At 52.8% G+C, this 23923-nt stretch overlaps 1 protein-coding gene and 1 pseudogene across 8 annotated transcripts in view; both read right to left on the bottom strand.

Annotated features, from left to right (window-relative positions):
- ZFP90 (ZFP90 zinc finger protein) overlaps nucleotides 1-3863 on the bottom strand; it is a 34878-nt gene extending 31015 nt beyond the window's left edge. For 3 of the 8 annotated variants that reach the window (XM_062177918.1, XM_062177921.1, XM_062177920.1), the window contains exons 1-3: nucleotides 3701-3863; nucleotides 3343-3409; nucleotides 582-701 (exon numbers count right to left, since the gene is read on the bottom strand). Coding sequence is in view for 4 of the 8 variants with exons in the window: in XM_062177924.1 (XP_062033908.1) it covers nucleotides 3343-3375 (33 nt within the window). In the remaining 4 variants the exon portion in view is untranslated. Of the gene's footprint in view, nucleotides 1-581; nucleotides 702-3342; nucleotides 3410-3682 lie in introns of those variants that run through there. The other 5 variants (XM_062177924.1, XM_062177915.1, XM_062177916.1 and 2 more) reach the window with 4 other exon arrangements.
- Nucleotides 3864-4093: 230 nt separating this feature from the next.
- LOC133747731 (high mobility group protein B1-like) overlaps nucleotides 4094-23923 on the bottom strand; it is a 35988-nt pseudogene continuing 16158 nt past the window's right edge.

The following is a 23923-nucleotide window of genomic DNA, read 5'->3' as shown; positions in this document are numbered from 1 at the left end:
AATGCTAAAGAAGAGGCATCCTAAATATCTTTTTTTCTATTAAAAGGTCTATAATATTAAGATTTATATGCATACTATAAATATCTATATTTATATAATATATAAATCTCAACAACAAAAAATCAAACCCAATCCAAAAATGGGCATAACATTTCTCCAAAGAAGATACATATCCAAATGGCTTATAAGCATATGAAAGAACTATCACACCACTGACCACTAAAGAAATACAAATCAAAACTACAAGGAGACACCACTTCACACCTACCAGGTTGGCTACTATAGAACAACAGGGGCAGGTGTTGTGGCTCAGTGGGTTAAGCGCCACCTGGATGTCCACATTTCCTGTAAGAGTACCCTTTGGAGTCCCAGCACCTCCACTTCTGTCTCCAGCTTCCTGCTAAATGCAGGCTCTGTGGGCAGCAAGGATGGCTGGTGGTTGGGTCCCTGCTACCTACACGGGAGGACTGTACTGAGTTGCCAGCTCCTGTCTTCATCCTCCATCAGCCCACTGTGAGAGTGAACCCGAGGATGGCAGCTGTCTCGCCAAAAAAAACCAAAAAACAAAAAACAAAGAATACCTGTGGCCTATGTTGTGGCGTAGTGGCAGGTTAAGCCGCTGCTGTGATGCAGGCATCCCGTATGAGTGCCAACTGGAGTCCTGGCTGCTCTACTTCTAATCCAGCTCCCTGTGAAAACGCCTAGGAAGGCATTGGAAGATGGTTCAAATACCTGGGCCCCAGCCACCTCCGTGGGAGACCCTCAGTGGAGTTCCAGGCTCCTGGCTTCAGCCTGATCCAGCCCTAGCCATTGTGTCCATTTGGGAGTGAACCAGTGGATGGATCTTTCTGTATCTGTCTCTCCCTCTCTCCTTGTAACTCTGCCTCTCAAATAAGTAAATATATTTTTTAATGGTTACCTTCTTAGGTATGGACGTCTGGCCCACAGAGACTTAAAAATGAAACCAAAAACTACACCCCTACTACAAAATGTCTCCTCCTTACTCAAGCCCCTTACCTGTCCCTCCCCCCTTTTTCTCCCTCTTGAGGTAGTTACCTTCCAGGATACTACATAATTTACTGATCACTGTGCCTCCCCTCCCTAGAATGGAAGCTCCAGGAGGGCAGAGTCCTGGACAGATTTTTGTTCACTGAAGTATCACAACTGCCTAGACAAGCGCCCGACACACCACAGGCTGAATAAGGGAACGAAAGAACGAACGAGTTACAAGGCCAAAAAGGAGTCCAAACTCCTTTTTGTTCTCGCCTACTCATTTCCCGTAGCCCACAGGTGTCTCCCAGGGCAATGCTCCATGAGCAAGGCCCTCATCTTGCTTCCCAACTCCTCTGACCCACGGTCGATCAGCTCTGCTCCCAGCCACCGCGTCCTCACTCTGCTCAGCCTCTGCCCTGTTCAAAGGGGACATCTCTGACTCCACCCTGCAGGGAGAACTCCTCTCCCTTCTTCGAACTCAAGCAGCCCAGGATATCCCTTCTGCAGGGAGCAGAGCTCACTGTCCAGACGAGCAGTCACATGACTCACTCACTCACCCTTGCATTTCCAGAGGTCCGTGCTCAGAGCAGGGGAATTACTGACAAAGAGGGATTTCTGCCTAAGATGTCCGATTGCGGGGTTATTGCGAGTTAGATAATCCAAGAGCGCCATCAGGTCATTCCATTAGACTAAATCAGACTGCCTAGGGCACATAGCCTTAAGAGTGAAGTTTAAGGTAGCCTCTAAAACTCTCCACTCAGAATACATACTTTCTGCACTCACAAGGCAACTCCCCCTTCAGAGAGGCCCTGGTCACCCTAATTCTCCCTCCCGAGGAGGAAACTCTTTGCAAAGGTGAAAACGACTTGCTCTGGCTCTCCTCAGACCAAGTAACTCTCTTGGCCTAGTAGTGTGACTTGTCTTACTCCTCAGGGCTCTCCCCACAGAAAAGAAACCAGAAGTAAAAATATACCTAAAGGCACTATATATTGTGTTTTTTATTTACTGTAAAGTGTTGTAGTTTTGCTTGAGAGACAGGGACAGAGATCTCCTGCACACTGGATCACTCTCCAAATTTCCACATCAGCAGGGGCAGGACCAGGAGCTGGGAACTTAACTCTAGGTCTTTCCCATGGGCGGTAGGGACTCAACTACTTGAGCCATTACCTGCTGCCTTCTGGAGTACCCATCAGTAGGAAGCCAGAGTCAGAAGAGGAGCTGAGACTCAAACCCAGGCAGGCACTCCACCACGGGACACAGGGGTCCCAGGCCATAAAACTCTTGTAAAGGACATTACTAGTTGTTTTTAATAAACATTTTTATTTACGTATTGTATTTGAAAGGCAAAGGGACAAGAAACAGAGAGAGAGATCTCCTATTTGCTGCTGCAAAGACCTACAAAGGCCTGGGCTGGGCCAGGCGGAAACCAGGACCCTGGGACTGACTGTCAGGGGCTCCCACGTGGTGGCAGGGACTCAAGTTCTTAAGCCACCACCTGCTGCCTTCTAGCATCTGCAAGAGCAGCAGCTGGATCCCAGACATGGGACGCCGGCATTTCCAGGGGCCTCCTAACAGCGGGGCCAGGCAGCCACCCTAAAAGCTGCTTTTCAAGGACATTGCTAGTCGGTATCTTTATCTGGACGGATCTGACTGTCTCACACATTGCCATCTGGATCCTTACATGTTCACCGACAGACTCCGTAAATCCACGGATAACCCCGAGTGAGGATGCTCCTAGAAAATGCGCCCTGTGCCACAAGAATAAATGAGCTCCCAAATCAGTTTCATTCACATTAATTAAGGTGAAGGCCGAACTTCCGGGGGCTGCGCAAGAGCATACCTTCATCAAGGCAGAAAAAGACAAGAAAAATTCGGGGCAAGTCAGTCTGATTTTGTCTTTTGCTTTCTTTCTGACACACACAAAAAAAGCCCATTTCCACCAGCCTCTTCCTAGGCGGATTCCGACGGGCCTTCTTTGGCTAAAGTTTCTCTGTGGCCCCTGGGTCAGCCGCTGGGTTCCTCTCCCCTCACTTTGCCCTCCCCAGCTGTCTGTCCGTCACCTCACCCTCTCCACGGATGGACAAGAGTTCCAAGAACTGGCGTGGCACTCAGCACTCTCAACACTGCCGGACATTCCCCAACATCACCAGACCGCACGGCCCTGGCCCCTCTAGCCCACAGGGCGGCCCCCGCGTTGGGAATCCCGCTCTCTCCAGCCCTGGGCGCCCCGGGGTTTCCCGTGGCTTCGAGGCTCCAAGTCGCCAGGCGGAGAACACTAACAGTGCCCAGCCATGCCCGGGGGGCCTCGCTGGAGGGGACGCCCCCGGAGGTCGGGGACGCGCTGCTCACCTGGGGCGCGGCCGTCGGCGGCCTCGGGGCCATTCCTGCCTCGCTAGGGCCCGCTGCCCGACCGGAGCTGGGGAGAGAGAACGGGGGGTGCTCACCGGCTGCGGCCGCCGCCCGGTGCCACCCCGCCCCGCCGCCGGCCCTCAGCCGCTTCAGCCCGAGCGCGGCCGGCGGCGGAGCGTGGGCCCCGCCCGGGCCCGCCGCGCCTCCCTCCCCAGCTGCAAGGCCCGGCCGCCTCCAGGACACCTCACAGCAGCCACGCCCAGCCTCACCCGCTACACGGTGGCCGATGGCCTGCGGGCACCCCCCCACCTCCCGAACCCGTGAGAAGTGCCGCCCCCACCCGCGCACTCGGAATCACCGCCTCCGGGGGCCTCCGAGTCGTGCAACCTCAGGCCACCCTGAGCCGCTGGCCGGTTCCTCCCGAGGCCTGCAGCAGGCTCGGTTCTCTCCAATTCTGTTCTGCGGATGGGCTTGCCCAGAGCGGCCTCAGCCGCACCAGGGCCGGACAATGGCTGCAGCGGCGGGACAGAGCCGGAAGTGCGCCTGCGCACGCGGAGGCTCGCGCCCGCAACCCCGGGACGGTGGCGGACGCGCGAACTACACTTCCCAGACGCCCCCGCGCGCGGGTCCCCACCGAGGCGGCCCCGAGGGGCTCTGCGGTGGGGCCCGCGGTGAGGGCGTAGCTGGCGAGCGGCGCGGCTGTCAATCACTGGGCTCGGTCCGTGAGCCACCGCCATCTTGCTAGTGGGGGTCAGACCGCTGTGGCTTGGGCGGGAGGGGTCTCGGCGTAGGCGCCTGTGGACGAAGTAGACAGAGCGTAAACGCAGCCACCAGATGACTTCAGGTTCTGCCGTCAGCTGTTAAGAATGGGACAGGATGGGGAGTGAGGCAGCGTCAGGGCTTGGGCATTCCCGCATCCTTGTGAGAGGCGATTCTCAGGGCCTGTCTGCACACCGGCTCCCCATACTACACCTACTACGATTAAGAAACTTGACGAACTATTTAATGATACCGCAGAAGAGAAAAAAATTTCCGGGAGGTCCCGCACGAGTGCCGCCCAGACTGTGCCGCAACCATGTTGGACCATGACTTAGTATCGCATTGCTTAGGGTGTTGTGCGTGGAGTAAGCCACAGATGATGGCAAATTTCAGCACAAAGGTGGTGACCTTTAAGGGGTCGTGGTGCAGTGGGTTAAGCCACTGTTCGAGATAACCGCATCCCAAGTCAGTTCCTGGGTTTGAGTCCCAGCTCCTTAGCTCCTGATTCCAGCTTTCATTGCTGCCGCAATAAGTGGCTGCATGGAAAGTGCTCGCAGTTTACCCCCGGGGGGGAGGGTTGTGCAGTTCACAACAGATAAGACGCTGTGGCATTAACCAGTGAGAGGAGCTGAGGAGACTGAGAGGGGCTCAAATGGCCCCAGAACTCCGAAGTCGGGCACCCCTGAGTCTCCTCTAAGGAATTCACACGTGCACTTCCGTGTTGTTTAGAATATTTAAAAAATCATTTAAAATGCATTCATGAGCTGGAAAATTGGTAAGGACTACGGAAGTAGCACCTTGACAGTAGGGACTCCATTTTGGAGAACCTGAGACTCCATTCTGGGACGGTGCCCCCCCACACCGTGAGACTCTGGTCTGAAACTATGATCTAAAACAGTTAAACAATAGCAGTCCACTACATCACACTTGGCAGAGCATAGAAACCCCAGCATGATCGCTCAAGCTTGGAAGTGGATAGGCTACACCTGGATTAATGATAAAAATGTAATTTGTCTATGTCCTACGTATGATTAAAACCAATACCTGGATTAATGTCAAGATAATAATTGGAATTGTTAAGATTGTAACTGGTATTGTCAACATTATAATTGATACTAGTTTCGCATAGGTTTTAGGTCAGCTTGACCCCAGTAACCATGTATTCCCCCTGATCCTAGCAACCATGTATTCCCCTCCCGATATTGTGGTTTTTGCCTTTATAAACCCTGTTGCTTTGGGCTTCAGGGCCGAGAGTTCTTTAGGGCATGTGCCCACTCTCCACCGCCGACAATAAAGGACCATCACATTTTATAGATGTGTGGAGCTCCTTTGTTTGCACTCGCTCAGGTACAACACTACACAGAGGGCAAAAAACGAAACAAAACTGATGACAGAGTAATAGGCAGAACGTTGAAAGCCTGCCTTCCCCTGGAAGTTACCTGCCAAGGGACACTGCCCTGAGCTTTGTTTCTGGTGCTCCTTAAGCACCAGACAGGTAACAAAGCCCACATCCCATCTGAAGTAGGGTATCTTTTTTTTTTTTTTTGACAGGCAGAGTGGACAGTAGAGGGAGACAGAGAGAAAGGTCTTCCTTTTTGCCGTTGTTTCACCCTCCAATGGCCCCCGCGGTAGGCGCGCTGCGGCCGGCGCACCGCGCCATTCCGATGGCAGGAGCCAGGTGCTTAACCTGGTCTCCCATGGGGTGCAGGGCCCAAGAACTTGGGCCATCCTCCACTGCACTCCCTGGCCACAGCAGAGAGCTGGCCTGGAAGAGGGGCAACCGGCCCCGACCGGGACTAGAACCCGGTGTGCCGGCGCCGCAAGGCGGATGATTAGCCTGTTAAGCCACGGCCGCGCCGGCCTGAAGTAGGGTATCTAATGGAGAAAATCCCCAAGCTCCAGTAAAAATCGGGACTCCAAGGGTGAAACCCTCCACTGGAGACTGCCGTCTTAAACCTTGGCTATGGGAGTCAGCGCTGTGGTGTAGCAGGTAAAGCCGCTGCCTGCAGTGCCAGCATCCCATACGGGCGCCAGTTCGAGTTCTGGCTGCTCCACTTCTGATCCAGCTCTCTGCTATGGCCTGGGGAAGCAATAGAGGATGGCCTAAGCTCTTGGGCCCCTGCACTTGCATGGGAGACCCAGAAGAAGCTCCTGGCTCCTGGCTTCAGATCGGCACAGCTCCAGCCATTGCAGCCATCTGGGGAGTGAACCAGCGGATGGAAGACCTCTCTCTCTCTCTCTCTCTCTAACTCTTTTTTTTCCTGACTTTCAAATAAGTAAATAAATCTTTTAAAAAAGTAATAAAATACACAGAATTAACAGTAGATTAGACATACCTGAAAAGAAAATCAGTGACCAGAATGTAGATCTGAGGAAATAATCCACAAACAAATGATGGGAGGAAAAAAATGAAGGAGAAAGTGTCCAGATGGGGCTGGCATTGTGGCATAGCACGGAAAGTCGCTGCCAATGATGCCGGAATCCCATATGGGTGCTGGTTCATGTCCCACCTGCTCTGCTTCCGATCCAGCTCCCAGCTAACGGCCTGGGAAAGCAGTGGAGGATGGCCCAGGTGTTTGGGCCCCTGCCACCTACATGGAAGGACCCAGATCAAGCAAATGGTTTCCAGCTTTGACCTGGCCTGGCCCCTGCTGTTGTGGCCATTTGGAAAGTGAACCCAGTGGATAGATCTCTCTGTGTGTGTCTCTTTCTCTCTGTAACTCTTTCAAATAAGTAAATAGATCTTAAACAAAAAATAAAAGTATGGGACTGATATTGTGGCCTAGCAAGTAAAGCCAGCACCTGTGACACCAGCGTCCCATGTGGGCACGGGTTCGTGTCCTGGCTGTTCCACTTCCAATCCAGCTCCCTGCTAATGTGCCTGGGAAAAGCAGTGGAAGATGGCCTGAGTGCTTGGGCCCCTGTCACCCTCATGGGAGACCCGGAAGAAGCTCCTGGCTTTAGTCGAACCTAGCCCCAGCCGTTGCAGCCATCTGGAGAGTAAACCAGCAGATGGAAGATCTCACTTCTCCCTCTCTCTCGGTCTCTGTGTAACTCTGACTTTCAAATAAAAAAAATAAAAAATAAAATAAATAAAAAAAACCAGTCTCAGCCATAACATACCTAATCTGGGTTCTAGAAGAAGAAATAGAGAAAATTGAGACAATATTTGAAAAGATAAAGGCTGAGAATTTCTAGAATTGATGAAAGATACGAATGTACAGATTCTGGAATGCCAGCAGTCCAAACATGATGAATGAAAATAAATTTACACTGACACACAGCACAGGGACCCTGAAGAACACTAACGATCTTTTTTTAAAAAGTGTTTATTTATTTGAAAGAAAGAGTGACAGAGAAAAAGAGGGCTGGGCCAGGCTGAAGCGAGGAGCCTGGAATTTCACCCCAGTCTCCCATGTGAGTGACAGGGGTCCAGGTACTTGGGCCATCCTCTGCTGCTTTCCCAGGTGTGTTAGCATGGAGCAGGTTCAGAAGTGCAGCAGCTGGGACTCGAACTGGTGCTTCAATACGGGATGCCAGCGAAACAGGTGGTGGCTTACCCAGCTGTGCCACAATGCCAGCCCCTCAAAGATCTTAAAAAGTAACTAGAGAGAAAAGACAGATTAGCTTTGGAGGAGTGGAAATTAGAAGATAGCAACAATGGAAGCCAGAGACACTCAGAAGAATATCTTCAAGAAAGAATTGGGGGCCGCTGCCTGCCAGGTAGGTATCCTATCTCCGGGTGCCTGTTCAGGTCTTGGCTACTCTGCTTCCTGCCTGCCAGACTTAATCGTCTTCTGTCCCAGCTGAGAGTGATCTCCCTGGAGCCTGTTCCTCCCTTGGCTCTCAGTGCTGCCCTTTCTGCAGCTCCTAGCATTTTCTACATTCCACCCTTGCCCCCACACACCAGCTCTTTCTTTTTTTCTTTTTAACAGCTCTTTTGGGATATCATTTATCTATCATGGGGCTCACAATTGAAAGCGTACAATTCAGCAAAAAAAAAAAAAAATCACTATAACATTTTCATCATCCCAAGAAAACTGTGCCCCATAATAGCCACTCTCTAATCTCACCCCTGCCACCCCTCAGTCCTAGGCAACTTGCTGTGTTTTCTGTGCATCCAGATTAGCCTATTCTGGACATTCCTCTAAATGGGATCACGCAATATAGGATCTCTTTTTGTAACTCACTTCTTTCATGCACCATAGTGCTTTTGAGGTTCGTCCATGTTGTAGCACATGTAAGTGTTCCATTTTTATTGCTGGTAAATATGGATAGACTGTTCATTCATCAGTTGGTGGGCATTTGGGATATGTACACTTTGGCTTTTAATGCATTCATAATAACAACACTGCTAGGAATAGTTGTGTGAGCACTTTTATGGGAACATGTTTTCATCTCCCTTGGGGCGATACTGAGACGTGGGATCACTGGACATTTGGTAGCCTCATGTTTGACATTTTAAGGAATTGCAAGTCTGTTTTCCAAGGGGGCTGCATTATTTCGCATTCCCAGCAGCAATGTGTGAGGATTCCGATTTACATCCTTGCCAGCATTTCTTCTTGTCTAACCATTCTAGTTGTATGTGGCTAATTTTACATTATATGGATTTTACTTTAAAAAAAAAAAAGCCTAAATGTTGACAAAATTTTGACGCCAGGAAAGCATTTTTCACATTGAAGACAATGAACAACAGTAGCAGAAATCCACAGGGCACAGGAGGTGTTGGATAAGGACTAACCGATGCCTAACAGTTTTTAGAGAGTGGCAGGAAGCAGGCTCTGAGCCATGCGGAAGCTGATGTGGGCCTGGGCCCCCTTTTCCTACCTCTCAGCAGACATGTCTTCTTGAACACTCCTCTCGGGCACCCCCTCCCACTCCTGCTCCACCTGCTCTGTCCTTTATTTTGATGAATGACATCTCTATACACAATAGCAGTTTGGATATAATAACTATTTCGTAAAATTCTTTATTTATTTGGGAGCCAGAGTGACAGAAAGAAGGAGAAACAGAGAGATCTTCCATCTGCTGGTTTACCCCCCAAATGCCTACAGCCCCTGGGGCTGGGTCCAGACAAAGCCGGGAGGCAGGAGCTCCACCTGGGTCTCCACGTGGGAGGCAGGAGCTCCACCTGGGTCTCCACATGGGAGGCAGGAGCTCAGGTACTTTGGCCAGCATCTGCTGCCTCCCAGGTACATTAGCAGAAAGGGGGACTGGGGGCATAGGCAGAACTCAATCCATGCACTGATATAGGATGCAGGTACCCCAAGTGGTGGCTTAACCCATTGCACAACTCCTGCCCCAGTAATCCTGTTTACACACCCTGAAGAATATTGCCTGGCAATGTTTTCAATGCCTCCACCCAGAGGGCATCTCAACCATAAACTCTCAGACCTGGGCTATGCTTTGTTTTGATGGGTCAGCAGGAATGATGGCTTCCCAAAGAGGTCCATGTCCAAATTCCCAGGACCTGTGAATATATTTCCTTACACGGGAAAAGGAACTATGGGTGTGATTAAATTAATGATTTTAAGATGGGGAGGTTAAGTTTGGATTATCCAGGTGGATAAATCTAATCCCGAAGATACACAAAGGTGGAGAACCTTCTCAGCCGTGACTAAGGAGCCGTGACCACGGAGAGGCAGCATTGATGGCTCTGAAGACAGAGGAAGGGGGCCGGAGCCAAGGAATGCTGGTGGTTTCCAGAAGTTGAAAAAAGCGAAGAAACAGATTCTCCCCTAGAGCTTCCAGAAAGAGCCTTGTCCATATCTGGATATTAGCCTCTGAGTTTACCCAGAAACACTTGCGTATCTGTTTGAATTATAGTCACTGTGAGCCAAAAACATGATATAGTCTTAATAAACAGCTGCAAGTCCACTCCGGAGCCTTCGGGCAAACCCCAGGCCATCGCTTTGTCTGGGTCTTCCAGGGCCCAGCTCTCCGGACCGCTGGCCTCGAGCGCCACCTTCCGGCCGCTGAGACCCACTACTGCTCTAAAGTCCCACAAAGCAAGAGTGCGTTTCTTTCTATCTGACGGTTGCTACCTGCTGGAGCCAGGCTCGGCATTTTTACATATATTATTACATCAATCGAATTTAGCGATCTATGAAGTCCATCTTCTCCTCTCCATTTCAGAGAATTTCAGAAACTTCGCAAGGCCATTCAGCTACCCGGTGCCAGAGGAGTGATCCAAGTGGTGTGTGTCAGGCATGTCGCTGTTGGGTCCTGAGGGCTCTCACCCTCTCCAGGGCCCCTTCCGTTTGGCCTTGATCCTGTAGACTCTCATGTCCCTCTGTAGACCTTCCCCCCATCTCCCCAACCCCCAGGCTTCAGGAGAGGACGCGGCAGGCGCTGACACCAGTATGATGCCCAGCAGACACGCTGGGGCCTTGAGCGGTGCCAGCAAACTATTCCCTTATTTCCGGTTTTCACTGTTACCCATCATCTATACCGTAATGGGCAGCTTTCTTTTTTTGCCCCTTCTGCACAGTAACAGCACCTCCTTCCTTTGAGGGAAGGTCGGCTCTCTCCTCTCTGAGGTTTCGGTGAAGCAACCAATCACTGCCTTCCGTATGACCCAAAGCAGGCCAATCAGATCCTTCTCTGGGTGTTTTATGTGCATGCTGGCAGAAGGAAACTTTCCCCCTGGATTGTAGCAACCCATGCAGCAGGCAGGACCCCAGACTGCAGATTGGGAGCCGGAGGAGAGGTAGAGATGGAGGGTGGAAGAGGGACAGGACGGGGGGGAGGGAAGGGAACGGTGGGGTGAGAGGAAGTAGGGGAGAGAATCTTGCCTGAGCCAGCCCTGAGTTAGCTGCCATATGTGCCGCTCTAGCCCTGCTGTTTCTTTGTTTAAATGCATCCGCCGGTAATTTCCTCCTTTTTTTTTTTTTTTAATACCAGTTTAAAATGAGTTTTCTGACTCTTGCAACCACATTCCTGGATAATTACACGGGATTTACACTACCTACTCCCATACTCAAAAGCTCCAAGACAGAATAAAGCTGACTCATGGGTATACATTTAATGTAAGTTTTTTTTAGTTAATTATAGATTTACAGTAAATACTACAAGGCGGCCGGTGCTGTGGCATAGCAGGTAAAGCCGCTGCCTATGGCACCAGCATCCTATATGAGCACTGGTTCGAGGCCCGGCTGCTCCTCTTCTGATCCAACACTCTGCTACGGCCCGGGAAAGCAGTAGAAAGATGGCTCAAGTCCTTGGGCTCCTGCACCCACATGGAAGACCCAGAAGAAGCTCCTGGCTCCTGGCTTCAGATCAGCCCAGCTTTGGCCATTGCAGCCATTTGGAGAGTGAACCAGCGGATGAAAGACATTCTTTCTCTCTCTCACACTCTCTGCCTTTCAAATAAATAAATATTTTTTTAAAATAATAAATACTACAAGTAGTACAGAAACGTCTCATGTACTCATCACCCAGTTTCCCCCGGTGGGGGGGGGTGCTATCCTACCTAACTCTAGTGCAATATCAAAACCTAGAAACTGTTGTTGCTAAAACATACTCCACTCTTCTACAGACCTCACACATACTCTTTTTTGGGTATGTCTTTATGTATATTCCTCTGGCCTCTTATCACACGTACACATTCATGCAACCCCATTACACTGAAGATGCAGACGTCCTAATCCCACAAAGAAGCGGCCTTGTGCTTCCCTTGTGTGGTGAGACCCGCCCTGCCTCCCTCTCCAGCCCACAGCAATCACTGATCTAGTCCCCATCTCCACACTTCTGCCACTTCTAGACTGTTCCATAAATGAAATCACACAATATGTGAGTTTTTCAGATTGGATTTTTTTTTTCATCAAGAAAAAGTCCATCTAATACAGTCCACCTAGTCACCGTGTGTATTGAGTCGATTCCTTTGTATCATTCTGCTGTGTGGATGGAAAACCGTTCCACAGCTTGGCATTAGTTCAGTCTAGTGAAAATTCCTCACTCAGATATACTGGGGGGACGGATAACGGAAAAGACCAGAGCCTCGGTCTCCTAGACACACACAGAGATCCGTGAGCACTTGGGTCTTGTCACAGATCCTGATGAGGTCTGCCCTCGGTTGGTCTCCGGACCCTCTCTGCCCATGCCAGCCACTCCGTCTCCACCGGCCCCCATCAACAAGCACCTACACAGCCCGAGACTTCTGCGCCCCTCGTTGCCTTACGAAGCCTCCTGGGCCATGCAGAAGGGTCCCCTCAACTCTTGCTCCATCTCGGTCAGGAGCCGGGTGCCGTCACCTCAGAGGTAATGGAGTCCCTGCAGGCAACAGGCTCGGGGGGCAGAGCCCCCACTCGGTTCTAGCTCAGCCCCCTGGCTCTGCCAGAGAGGCCCTACTTGTGTCAGTCTCTCACCTCCTTGCTTCTCAGCTCTCCTCGTTGTCAGCCGCAGGCATGGGCTGGTCTGATTTAGCCAGGCATCTCCATGAGGGCCTGGAGTCAGGAAAAATGTCTGCCAAGGAAGGCTTTCCCCAGGTACCTCTGTGCGTCCGGGGTCGAGGATGCTCAGTAGCCCGGGGGTGTGGCTGGTCGTCTGGGGGACTGATGTCTCCAGGCCCTCCAAAACACAAACGTCCAAACAAAGGGCTTTGATTAGAAACCAGAAAGTGGACAAAGCAAGTCAGGGACAGGGTGGAAAAGGAGGGTAGATAAAAACTGAGGAAGCCCAAATAAGGATGTTCTTGCATGTTGTTAAAATTTTAAATTTATTGGCCGGCGCCGCAGCTCACTAGGCTAATCATCCGCCTTGCGGCGCCGGCACACCGGGTTCTAGTCCCGGTCGGGGCACCGATCCTGTCCCGGTTGCCCCTCTTCCAGGCCAGCTCTCTGCTGTGGCCAGGGAGTGCAGTGGAGGATGGCCCAAGTCCTTGGGCCCTGCACCCCATGGGAGACCAGGATAAGTACCTGGGTCCTGCCATCGGATCAGCGCGGTGCGCCGGCCGCAGCGTGCCTACTGCGGCGGCCATTGGAGGGTGAACCAACGGCAAAAGGAAGACCTTTCTCTCTGTCTCTCTCTCACTGTCCACTCCGCCTGTCAAAAAAAAAATTTTTTTTTTAAATTTATTTTCATTTTATTAGAAAGGCAGAGAGATCTGCCATCCACTGGTTCATTCCCCAGATGTCTGCTACAACCAGGGCTGGGCCAGGCTGAAGCCAGGAGCCTGGAACCCCAGCTGTGTCTCCCATGTGGATGGTAGGGACCCAAGTACTTGAGCCGTCGCCTGCTGCCTTTCAGGGTTCATCAGCAGGCAAGTGGGTTTAAAGCGAAAGAGCCTGCACTGTAACCAGGCCCTGCGACACAGGACGCAGGTGTCCCAGGTGAAGTCTATCTGAACTGCACACCATACACCTGCCATGCTTGTGTCTGAGTTTTAAAATAAACGTACGAGATAAATGATTTGCAAATATTCCAGTCGAGGTTGTTTTGTTCATGACTAACATCATTGAACATTCCCACCAGACACATGAACCCAAGGGCCCCGGGCTAGTCTGTCCTGAGGCTGAGTGTGCCGGGGGGCCAGTTACAGAGACTTCCGATCTCAACCCCAGAAGTCTTAGCACTGGTGTGCCCTTCAGATGTGTGCTGAGTTCCCTGGGCTGAGTTTATGAAATGAAGGCTTTGCTTTCTTATAAGGAGCAATGACTTTTGAGATCCACTTCATTGTACAGATGAAATGGAAGCCCAGGGAAGGCAGACCCTAGCTGGAGGAGAAAGGCACGGAAGAAGTCTGCATGTGATCAGCCGAAAGACATGCCTCAGTTACACCACGGCAGGTGGAAGCTGGTGCTTCAACAATGGTAATTTAAATGTGGAACCCACTGCTAGATTGGGCTTTCATAATTGGCATCGCTGCTTTCTCTTCAGTTCCATTTCTAGGTCTGCTCTTTGGCCTTCAATAAGTGTGTTTCTCTCTCTGGGTTTCTTTTCTTTTCTTGTTTTTTTAAAGCTATTGGGGGGGGGGGCAGCGGCACTGTGGTGTAGTGGGTAAAGGCTCTGCTTGCAGCACCGGCATCCCATTTGAGTGCCAGTTCGAGTCCCGGTTGCTCCACTTCTGAACCAGCTCCCTGCTAATACTCCTGGGAGAGCAGTGGAGGATGGCCCAAGTCTTTGGGGACCTGCATCCACATGGGAGACCTGGAAGAAGCTCTTGGCTCTTGGCTCCTGGCTTCAGATTGGCACAGCTCCTGCCCTTTTGCAACCATTTGGGGAGTGAACCAGCAGATGGAAGACCTCTCTCTCTCTCTCTCTGCCTCTGCCTCTCTGTAACTCTGCCTTTCAAGTAAATAAACAAATCTTTAAAACAAAGTTTTTTTTTTTAAATTTAAAATGCAGAGTTACATTGGGAGTTAGAGAGAGAGAGAGAGAGAGAGAGAGAGAGAGAGAGAATCTTCTATCCACTGGTTCACTGCTCAAATGGTGGCAACAGCTGGGCAGGGCCAGGCTGAAGCCAGAAACCAGGAGCTTCTTCCAGGTCATCCATTTGAGTGCAGGGGCCCAAGCACTTGGGCTACCTTCTGCTGCTTTCCCAGGCCATTAGCAGGGAGCTGGATCAGAAGTGGAGCAGCTGGGACTTGAACTGGCACCCCTATGGGATGCCAGCATCTCAGGTGGCAGCTTTACCTGCTATGCTACAAGGCTGGCCTCCTCTCTGGGTTTCTTCCTTCCCTGTATAATGAAGGAGCTGGTTTGGTTGATTCAAAACCCATTAAAAAAAAAATTTGAGAGGGACCGGCACTGTGGCATAATGGGTAAAGCCACTGCCTGCAGTACCAGCATCCCATATGGGCGCCGGTTCGAGTCCTGGCTGCTCCACTTCCAATCCAGCTCTCTGCTATGGCCTGGGAAAGTAGTAGTAGCTTGGGCCCCTGCATCCACGTGGGAGACCCAGAAGAAGCTCCTGGCTCCTGGCTCCTGGCTTCGGATCAGCACAGCTCTGGCCGTATGGCCAACTAGGGAGTAAACCAGTGGATGGAAGACCTTTCTCTCTCTGCCTCTCCTTTCTCTGTGTAACTCTGACTTTCAAATAAATAATATTTTAAAAAAACAAATAAATAAAACATTTGCAAGGCGGAGAGACAGAATTCCTACGGACTGGTTCACTCATCAGATACCCACGATAGTACCAGGAGCCGGGATCTCACAGAGGTCTCCCATATGGGTGTCAGGGACCCAAGTTCTTGAGCCATTACGTATTGCCTGCCACCTTGCTCATCAGAGAGAAGCTGAATCAGAAGCCGAGGAGCTGGGATTCAAACCAGGCACTGGCATACGGGATGCGATGGTCCCAGCAGGTGGCTTAACCACTACTAGGCCTAACGTTCGTCCTCCAAACCCCGTTTGATTTTCCTCCCACAACTGCTAAACCGGAGAAAACCATCTGTACCTGGGCCTTTATCTGGACTCGCTGCCTGTGTGGAGCTGAGCCGGGACCTTGCAGCCTCGGGGACACCTGCTGGGCGGGGCTAAGGAAAACGCAGCGTCAGCTTCGTGGTTACCATAGCGACCTGCGGCTGCTCTAGCCTCTGTTTCCCCCTAGCGGACATCTAGGGAACTTGCAGCTTTGTCTTTCCCAGCTCCGTCCAGAGAGGCGACTTGCTTACTGGGCACGGCCCGTGTACTGCCGGTCCCTGTCATGAACCCCGGCTTCTCCCTCCTCCCTCTTTCCCCGCCCAACCTCTCCAGCATCCCAGCTTCTCCGCCTGGGCCAGGCTTCTCTGGCTTTGTTGCTCAGACCCAATAGCCCTGACTACCCCACTCCTTCCAGCCAGGGTTCTGGGGACCAAAGAGGAGCTGTCATCCAGGTCACCTCGAGTCCCTCTAGAGAGTTCAAAGATCCGATGTGACGTTAGCGGAAGCACCCTTCCCTCAGCCGGATCTCCCCGCCCCGTTCTCTCCTTCCCCATCCACAACCCGGAGGGTCCTTGTTCCTGCTTGTCTAGTGGACAGGACAGCCTGACTCCAGGGAACCCCCGCTGTGTGCCGGGGGAGGAGCATGGCAGCCTGGGGTGGGGGGAGCAGGCATGTGAGGAGCCGGCCCACCCGGAGCTCGGAGCTCGGGCGGGCGGGGAAGTTCGGTGCCATGGAGTTTGCAGGGAGCACCGCCCACGGGAAGGAGGGCCCATCCCAGCCTGAGCTGGGCAGGAAGTCTTCCTGGAGGAAGTGAGGTCTGACTTGGCCTTGAAGGACGAGTAGGCCACCGGGCTGGAGTAGAGCTTCCAGGGCTGGTTGACCTTAGGTGGCTTGGGGAGGTCTTCTCCTAGGTCCCCCTTCCTGGACACTGTCCACTGACCTTTGCGTCACCTCCTGACCTTTGCCCCTTCTCACCCTGTGCCTATGGCAGCCCCGTGAGCGAAGCCAGCATCTGCTTGTCTCGTGTGGTTTCTTACCTTGCCACACGCAGTTCCTTCTGCTTGGCCCGTTCTTCACTCTCCTGTCCACCTGCTAAACTTAGCCATCCATCAAGACCCAGCTTGATGTTCACCCATTTATGGCGCCTTCCTAGATCCACTCTTCTGTTTTAGGATTTTATTTATTTGAAAGGCAGAGTGACAGAGATAGAAAGAGTCTTCTATCCACTGTTTAACTCCCCAAATGGCCGTGACGGTCAGAGCTAGGCCCGACCAAAGCCAAGAGTCTGGAACTCTATCTGGGTATCCACGTGGGTAGCAGGTCTCCAGTTACTTAGATCATCTTCCGCTGCCTTCCCAGGCGCATCAGCAGGGAGCTGGATCAGAAGCAGAGCAGGCGGCCCAGAACCACCCTTTCAATCATGCATTCATTCCGCGAACTCCTGTTAGGCCAACCAGTGTTAAGCCCAAGAGGCGGCCCCTACCCTGCAACTTCCTGTTCACCTGCCTGCCTCCCTAGCTGGCAGGCACCACCGTGGGCTGGGGCAGTTGAGCTGTGTCTTCTCTTAATCCCCAGGCTTGGACATTCACACTGTGAATGAATGGATGCAGGAAGAAAGGAGGAGAAGCCCAGGGTCTTTTTGTAAAGCAACAAACAAGAACCGTCCCAGTCAACGGGGCTGGCACTGTCCAGCTCCCAGCTCCATCCCTGACCCTGTCCCAAAAGTATTAGGCCATGTGTTATTAAACTAAAGTGAATTGAAACTGGCTTGAAATAACCACAGACTCCCCACCCTCCTGAGCCTGCAATGACCAGATTACATCTCCTGCAGGCACAGAAGTCTGACATTTCACTGCAAAGTCATTTTCTTCTCATTTCCTTATGTTGCTAAAATATTCTATTTCTCTTCGCTTCCCTTTTGTGTCCCCATTAGTCACGTTTAGTTAAATTTATCTGCTGCCATTTAATCATCTGACATGGGCTCGCTGGTGTGGACGTTCCTAGCGTCTGCCTGGCTTTCTCAGACCATCTGTCTCTTCCTGGGTGGCTCTAGAGCAGGATCCAGGCCCCTCCCCCGGTGACGGGGGTTCTGGGCTTTCTCCCCAAGACAACGCTGGCTGCAGGGCCTGCCCTCCTCCCCTACACCCATTCTGCATCCTTCCAGCCTCCTCTCTCCTACTTCCTGGGGCGTGGTTTTTGTTCTGCCTCCAGACCTGGCCCTTGTGGGGTCACCCTGGGCATGGGGATCCCAGGATTCTTCCTACTGGGGATTCAAGGAGTAACGGTCAAGATCTCCAACGGGGCAGCCAAGGTGGGAGTTGCTGGCCTGCTTGGGCCATTGCCATGCGTACTACGTGCCCAGAGCTGGCTGGCCTCTCCTGGCCTCCCAACCTCATATCATCATGATGGGGAGCATTCTTCTCCCTGGAGACCTTGGCAAAGTCTAGCAAGGTGTACTGTGGTAGGGGGTGGAGCCCTAACTCTGCCTCTCATGAACTCTCATGAGGGACTTGAGTCTGCACTCGGGACTGTTCAGAGCTGGGATGCTCGTCCCTCACCTGAGGCCTAGGGAATGGAGCTGCTGGCAGAACTCTTGGAAAGCTCAGGGACACAGTGAACCCGGATGACTCATGCCAGAGGAATCTCAGTGGCAGGAGACAGGCTGCAATGGCAGAAGCAGGTACAGCAGGGAGGGGCACTGCGTTGGGATCGGCCTGCCTGCCCAGAGGTGGTGAGGACAAAGCAGGAGTGAAGGTTTCCAGGGAACGAGAGGTGGCCACTGATGTGACAGAGCCGGCCTGGAGTCGTCTTAGAACCTGTCGGAGAAAACCTACTAGAGGAGTGGAAAAACTCAGCGGAAGAAACTGTAAGTCCCTGGGTAAAGAAGGGATCATAAAAGGATTCAGCTTATATTTCAACAAGGTGCAAGGCTTCAGTAGCTGCTAGGGACTGAATGGTTAGGACACCCCAAATGTATCTGTTGAAACCTAATTGCCAATGTGACAGTCTAGGAGGCAGGTGCTCAAGTACTTGAGCCATCTGCTGCCTTCCCAGGGGCATTAGCAGGGAGCTGGACATGGAGCAGAGCCGGGACTCGAACCAGCCCTCTGATACAGAACGCTGATGATGCGAGCAGTGGCTTAACCTGCTCTGCCACATCACAGGCTCTCAGTCTCCCATGCTCAATGCCAGTTACTCCAAGAGGGCAACGTGCCCCAAGCGACCCAGCCTCCTCCCTACCTTGTTTCCTTGCCACAGACTGCGGGCTGCGGCCTTGTGGCTGTGGCAGCAGCTGGGAGGGAATGAAGCCCCCCCCCGGGGGGGGTCCAGCCCAGGCACATGCACCTGGCAGCTGGGGGGAGGGGATGTCACTGGGAACTCAGGGTAGCTGATGTCGGGCTGGTTCTGAAGGCGGGCCCTTGTGTTTCACCTTTTACTGAGACTTCACAGGTACTTTTTAAATATTTGTGTGAAAGACAGAGGCAGACAGATCTCCCTTCTCCTGGTTCACTCCCCAAAAGCCAGCAACAGTCAGGTCTGGACCATGCGGAAGCCAGGAGTCTAGAACTCAATCCTGGTCTTCCATGTGGGTGGCCAAGTCCTTGAGCCATCACCAGCTGCCCTCCAGGGTGTGCATTAGCAGGAAGCTGGGTCAGATGTGGAGCCAAAACTGGAACCCAGGCACTCCAAGCTAACCTCTGTGCCACCTGTCTGCCCCTACAGGTGGAGGAGGCCACGCTGGGGGTGGCAGAAGCTCCTCTTTCTTTTTTGACAGAGAAGGGATTTCAGCAGGTGATGGGAGAGTCCAGGGCTGTGGAGGGAGAGCCTCCGTGAGACAGCATGTGCCTGGCATCTAATTCTGTTGGACTTGTTTTCATGGCGAGGAATAAAGAGCCCAGGCTGTGGAGGTGACAGCTCGCTCGCTGCCTCCTGTGCCGGCTCTTTCCTCCCCAGCCCCGGAGAGACGGGAGGAGGTACACGTCCAAGAACTCACATCAGGCACATACAGCGTGGGAGATCGCTTTTGATTATTTTTGAAAAGCTCCAGGAAAATCTCTTCCCCAAAGTTGCCACCATCAGGCAAGAGGGTGATTTATTAAGCATGAGTTGGACTGGGCCAGCTCTCCTGGTTGGCTAAAATTGGCCTGAAAAATAAAGTAATTTGTGGTTGTCAGATCCTAAATGAAATGATTCAAATACTACTGTGGCTGATTAAAGGACTTGATTCAATTTCCTCTTGACCACACGCTCTTGCTCTTCGTGGAGGGCAGGAGAGCTACTGCTTCTGGAAGGAACGCAATGCTCGGAGATCACTAATCTAATCTAGTGGTTGGTGTTGATTAAATACGGCTTCCCCTCCCCCTTCCAAAAGAAAGGCGAGACTACAGAGGCAGGAGGAAGCGGCTTACCATTTAGCTAACGGAATGGTCGGTATGGTGCTCTCTGGCTGGGCTTTGAGTAGCAGCCTCCCCAGGGAACCGGGCTGGGTGCCTGAGAAAATTTTTAGGACCTTGAAAGATCTCTGGTGACAATAATGAAGGTCCACAGTGAAAGGTAAGCAGAGCAGACAGCCTGACCGAGTGCCTGCATCACCATGGCACCTGCTGAAGAAGGAACAGCCACGTTCTGGCCTCATTAGTGTCGTCTCTTCTTGGCCCGGCTGATTAGACCACGCGGGCACCAGGACCCACGGCAGCCAATCCAGACAGAGCTGATGTGTCCTGGCGAAAAAGAGATGCACGGGCTTGGGAACACGAATGCAGAACCCCGGCAACGAGGCGGTCGGCAGGAGGTCGGCAGCTGGTGTGGGTGCGGCAAAGAGGAAAGGAGAGGCTGGGAGATGCAGGTCAGCAGATGTTCAGCGGAAACAGGAGCCGGGAGACGGGGAAGGCTATTGAGAGAGGAGGGGGGTGAAGGGGCTGCTGGGAGGAAGATGAGAGCAAGCTCAGAGAGAGACCTTGTGCCTCTGGGAGGGCAGTGGAGTGACCTGCTGGCCCCTGGATGGCCCTCTCAGCTGCCTTCTGTTCCAACTTCCCCCCAGTCTGTGCTCAGGTTGAAAACAAGTTCACCCCTGCTTAAGGTGGTCTAAGCAGGACTCAGAGGGAGCCTAGGGGGAAACAAATCTCAACAGAAGTTTGTCAGTATTAAACCACCGGAGCTGGAGGTTGCTTCCAGAGAGTGATGTACCTACATTCAAAGGGAAGTGGTGGACAGGAATGGACAGGTGGACAGGTGTGGACAGCCTGGACACGAATGGCCTTGTGGCCAAAGAGGAGGGCAGCAGACAATAAAAAGAATGGGTTCACCTCTCTGCAGGAAAGGAGGCCACGAGGCTCCAGCCCAAGCCTGGCCCTGCCACCCCAGGCCAGCCCACCAGGATCTGAAGGGAAGCTTGCTTCAAATTCTGGGTGCCTGCAAGATCTAGTGACATAGCACCATCCTGGGCCTGGGAAGGGTGCACCTGTGAGGGCTCCACGATCCTGCCTGGCCCACGGGTGTGTGCAGAAGACACTCCTCCGGCGGGTGCCGTGGCTCAATAGGCTAATCCTCCACCTGCGGCGCCAGCACCCCGGGTTCTAGTCCCGGTCGGGGCGTCAGTCCTGTTCCGGTTGCTCCTCTTCCAGTCTAGCTCTCTGCTGTGGCCTGGGAGTGCAGTGGAGGATGGCCCAAGTCCTTGGGCCCTGCACCCCATGGGAGACCAGGAGAAGCACCTGGCTCCTGCCTTCGGATCAGCGCGGTGTGCCGGCCGTAGCCCGCCGGCCGCAGCCCACCAGCCGCAGTAGCCATTGGAGGGTGAACCAACGGCAAAGGAAGACCTTTCTCCCTGTCTCTCTCTCTCACTGTCCACTCTGCCTGTCAAAAAAAAAAAAAAAAAAAAAAAAAAAAAAAAAAAAAAAAAAAAAGAAGGCACTCCTCCAGGAGCCCCTCCATTTCTTGAATGAGTGTTGACACTGGGTCTCCAGGAGTGAGGAAGGCCATTGACTCTGGTGCCAAACAGCTGAGTCAGATCTTGCCCCTGTCACTTACTGTGTGGTCTTGAGCAAGGCGCCAGTCGCACTGTGCCACGGCTTCCTCCTCCGTAGCATGGGAAACCTGCCCCTCCCTAGTGGCTTTGCAGAGACATCTAAAGGAGCTGATGCATGTACGAGCTTGGAATGCACCCTGTCTGTGTAAACGTCAGCTTGAGGCTTAATTAGGCATTTGTGTTTGGTTTCAAACGTTTCTGCTCCTGTGCGCGCGCACGTGCACGGAGGATATTTCTCCAGCTGACCCGCAGGAAGTTCAAAGGAGCGCCCTCCTCCGCCAGCGCGGCGCGTCCGCGGCCCGCACGGCCTCCAGGGGGCGCCCGAGGCCCGCGCTGCCCCACAAGGCGACCGCGGGTGCAGGCACCAAGGAACTCGGGATCCACCGGGTCCAGCTGGGTTTGTCTCCCTAGTCCTGAATCCTCCGTGTCCCCTACCCAAGGACGGTGATCTGGAGAGGGTCCTGGCTGGGGGCGGCTGGACGTGTACACGGAGCGCAGCGCCCCCGGGGTTCCCCACTCTGGCCCACCTTTGTAGGAGACCTCTGACTTCCAAAGAGATGTTGGATCGTTTGTCACTGAAACACGCCGCCCACCGCGCCCGCCACACACCTGCGGGCAGCCAGTGGGCTGCTTCCCCCAGGGTCCCGGGGGACGCCCCCTGACAGCTGCCCGCACCTGGGGTGAGAAACGAAGTTCTCATTTTGCACTTTAACTGGTCTTCATGGTGTCTCACCGGGGACCGAGGCTGTGTCCAGGGATCGGGGAGCAGGAAGCGACCGGGCCGGGACTTCCACCGGGCAGCAGCTCCTGCTGGGCAGAGAGGCCCTCGAAGGCAGCACCATAGGGGAGAGATGGAGGCAGTGGGGCCGTAGGGTGCCCGGCAGAAGTGAAGGGACAGCAAGTCCGCTGGGCTGCCTGCCAGAGGCCTCCATGGGGGCAGAGGGTACAGGAGACACGGGGAGCTGCCCAGTGTGGCAGAGGTGTCACTCCAGGGGCCTAGACTACACAGGGTCAGGCCTGGACACGGGGGCCTGGCTGTGGCAGGAAATGGAGAGGCAGGAAGCTTGTGATGGGGACAATGAGATGGGTTCTTCGGGCCATCAAAGAAGGAGGTACCTTTCTCTGAAGGGAGGAAAGAACTTCCACTTTGACTATGGCCTTGTCTAAATAAGGTCGGAGTTTGTGAACTCAAGAGGCTTCTATAGCCTTGGCCGCTCGTGACAAGAGCCTCTGGTGATTACTGACGTCATAAATAAGAGTGCCAATTGTTAAATCAACAACAGGAGTTACTGTGCACTTACTCCCCATGTAGGACCTCCATCCTTAATGTATTGTACTATGCGAATTAATGGTAAAATTCTTCTTCAAACAGTACTTTATACTTTGTGTCTGTGTGGGTGCAAACTGTTGAAATCTTTACTTAGTATATACTAAGTTGATCTTCTGTATATAAACATAATTAAAAATGAATCTAATGAAGAATGGGATGGGAGAGGGAGTAGGAGATGGGATGGTTTGCGGGTGGGAGGGTGGCTATGGGGGGAAAATCTGCTATAATCCAAAAGTTGTACTTTTGAAGTTTATATTTATTAAATAAGAGTTTTTGAGAGAGAGAGAGAGAGAGAAAGAGAGAGAGAGAGAGAGAGAGAGAGAGAGATGGGTTCTTCACCCCAGAGTCACAGTTACACAAGGCAAAGGCAGGTCTTGGATACCAGAAAGGCCAATGGCTGGTGAGGGGGGATCAGTACATAGAAGCCTTTAAAAGTGGTAGTGGGGGGTGGGGGTCGAGGTGGGGGTGTTCAAAGACCCAGGAGCAGTAGTCTCCAGGGATGGGAGGAGGGGGACCGGAGGCTGTGGCCAGCAGGAGCCAGCTTCAGGACAGGGGATGGGAGAGAGGTGGAGGACCTGTCTATGGCAGATTTCCCAGGACAAGAGGGTGGCAAATGAGGAGACAAGGTGTGACCCAGGGTGGGAGGCTGGCCAGGCCCCAGGGCATCCCATGGGCCACTGGGCAGGGCCAGAGCAGCAGTGCCTCCCCAGGTGCCCTAGACCCCAGCCTCTGCATGGGAGGACTCATGATCCCTGGAGCCCCCACACCAAGACAGTGCTCAGGGGGAGCCACTCACTGGCTCTCACTGCCCACAGAGTATCTGCACGTGAGAACACATCCAGAGGAGCGAGTGTGGCAGGACCCACCGTGTGGCATGTCAGCCCCCTTCAAGAGCATTTTATCACCACGGAGGCACAGGTGGGCTGTTGGGTGGTAACTGCTTTCCTAACCCATCGAGAAAAGGCGTCACCACCCCACCACAATGAACTGAAGTGGTCACGTTCCCCTTTTCTGATGGAAAGCTATTTAGAAATATTAGCAACTGACATTGCTTCCAGGTGGTGATTGTTTTTTTTTTTCTCTCCACTGAAACTTTTTTCTTTTGA

Source organism: Lepus europaeus, chromosome 19 (assembly GCF_033115175.1).
Source record: "Lepus europaeus isolate LE1 chromosome 19, mLepTim1.pri, whole genome shotgun sequence".
In the NCBI taxonomy this organism is placed as follows: domain Eukaryota; kingdom Metazoa; phylum Chordata; class Mammalia; order Lagomorpha; family Leporidae; genus Lepus; species Lepus europaeus.
The sequence above is the reverse complement of the archived record's forward strand: the minus strand, read 5'-3'. Positions and strand labels throughout refer to the sequence as shown.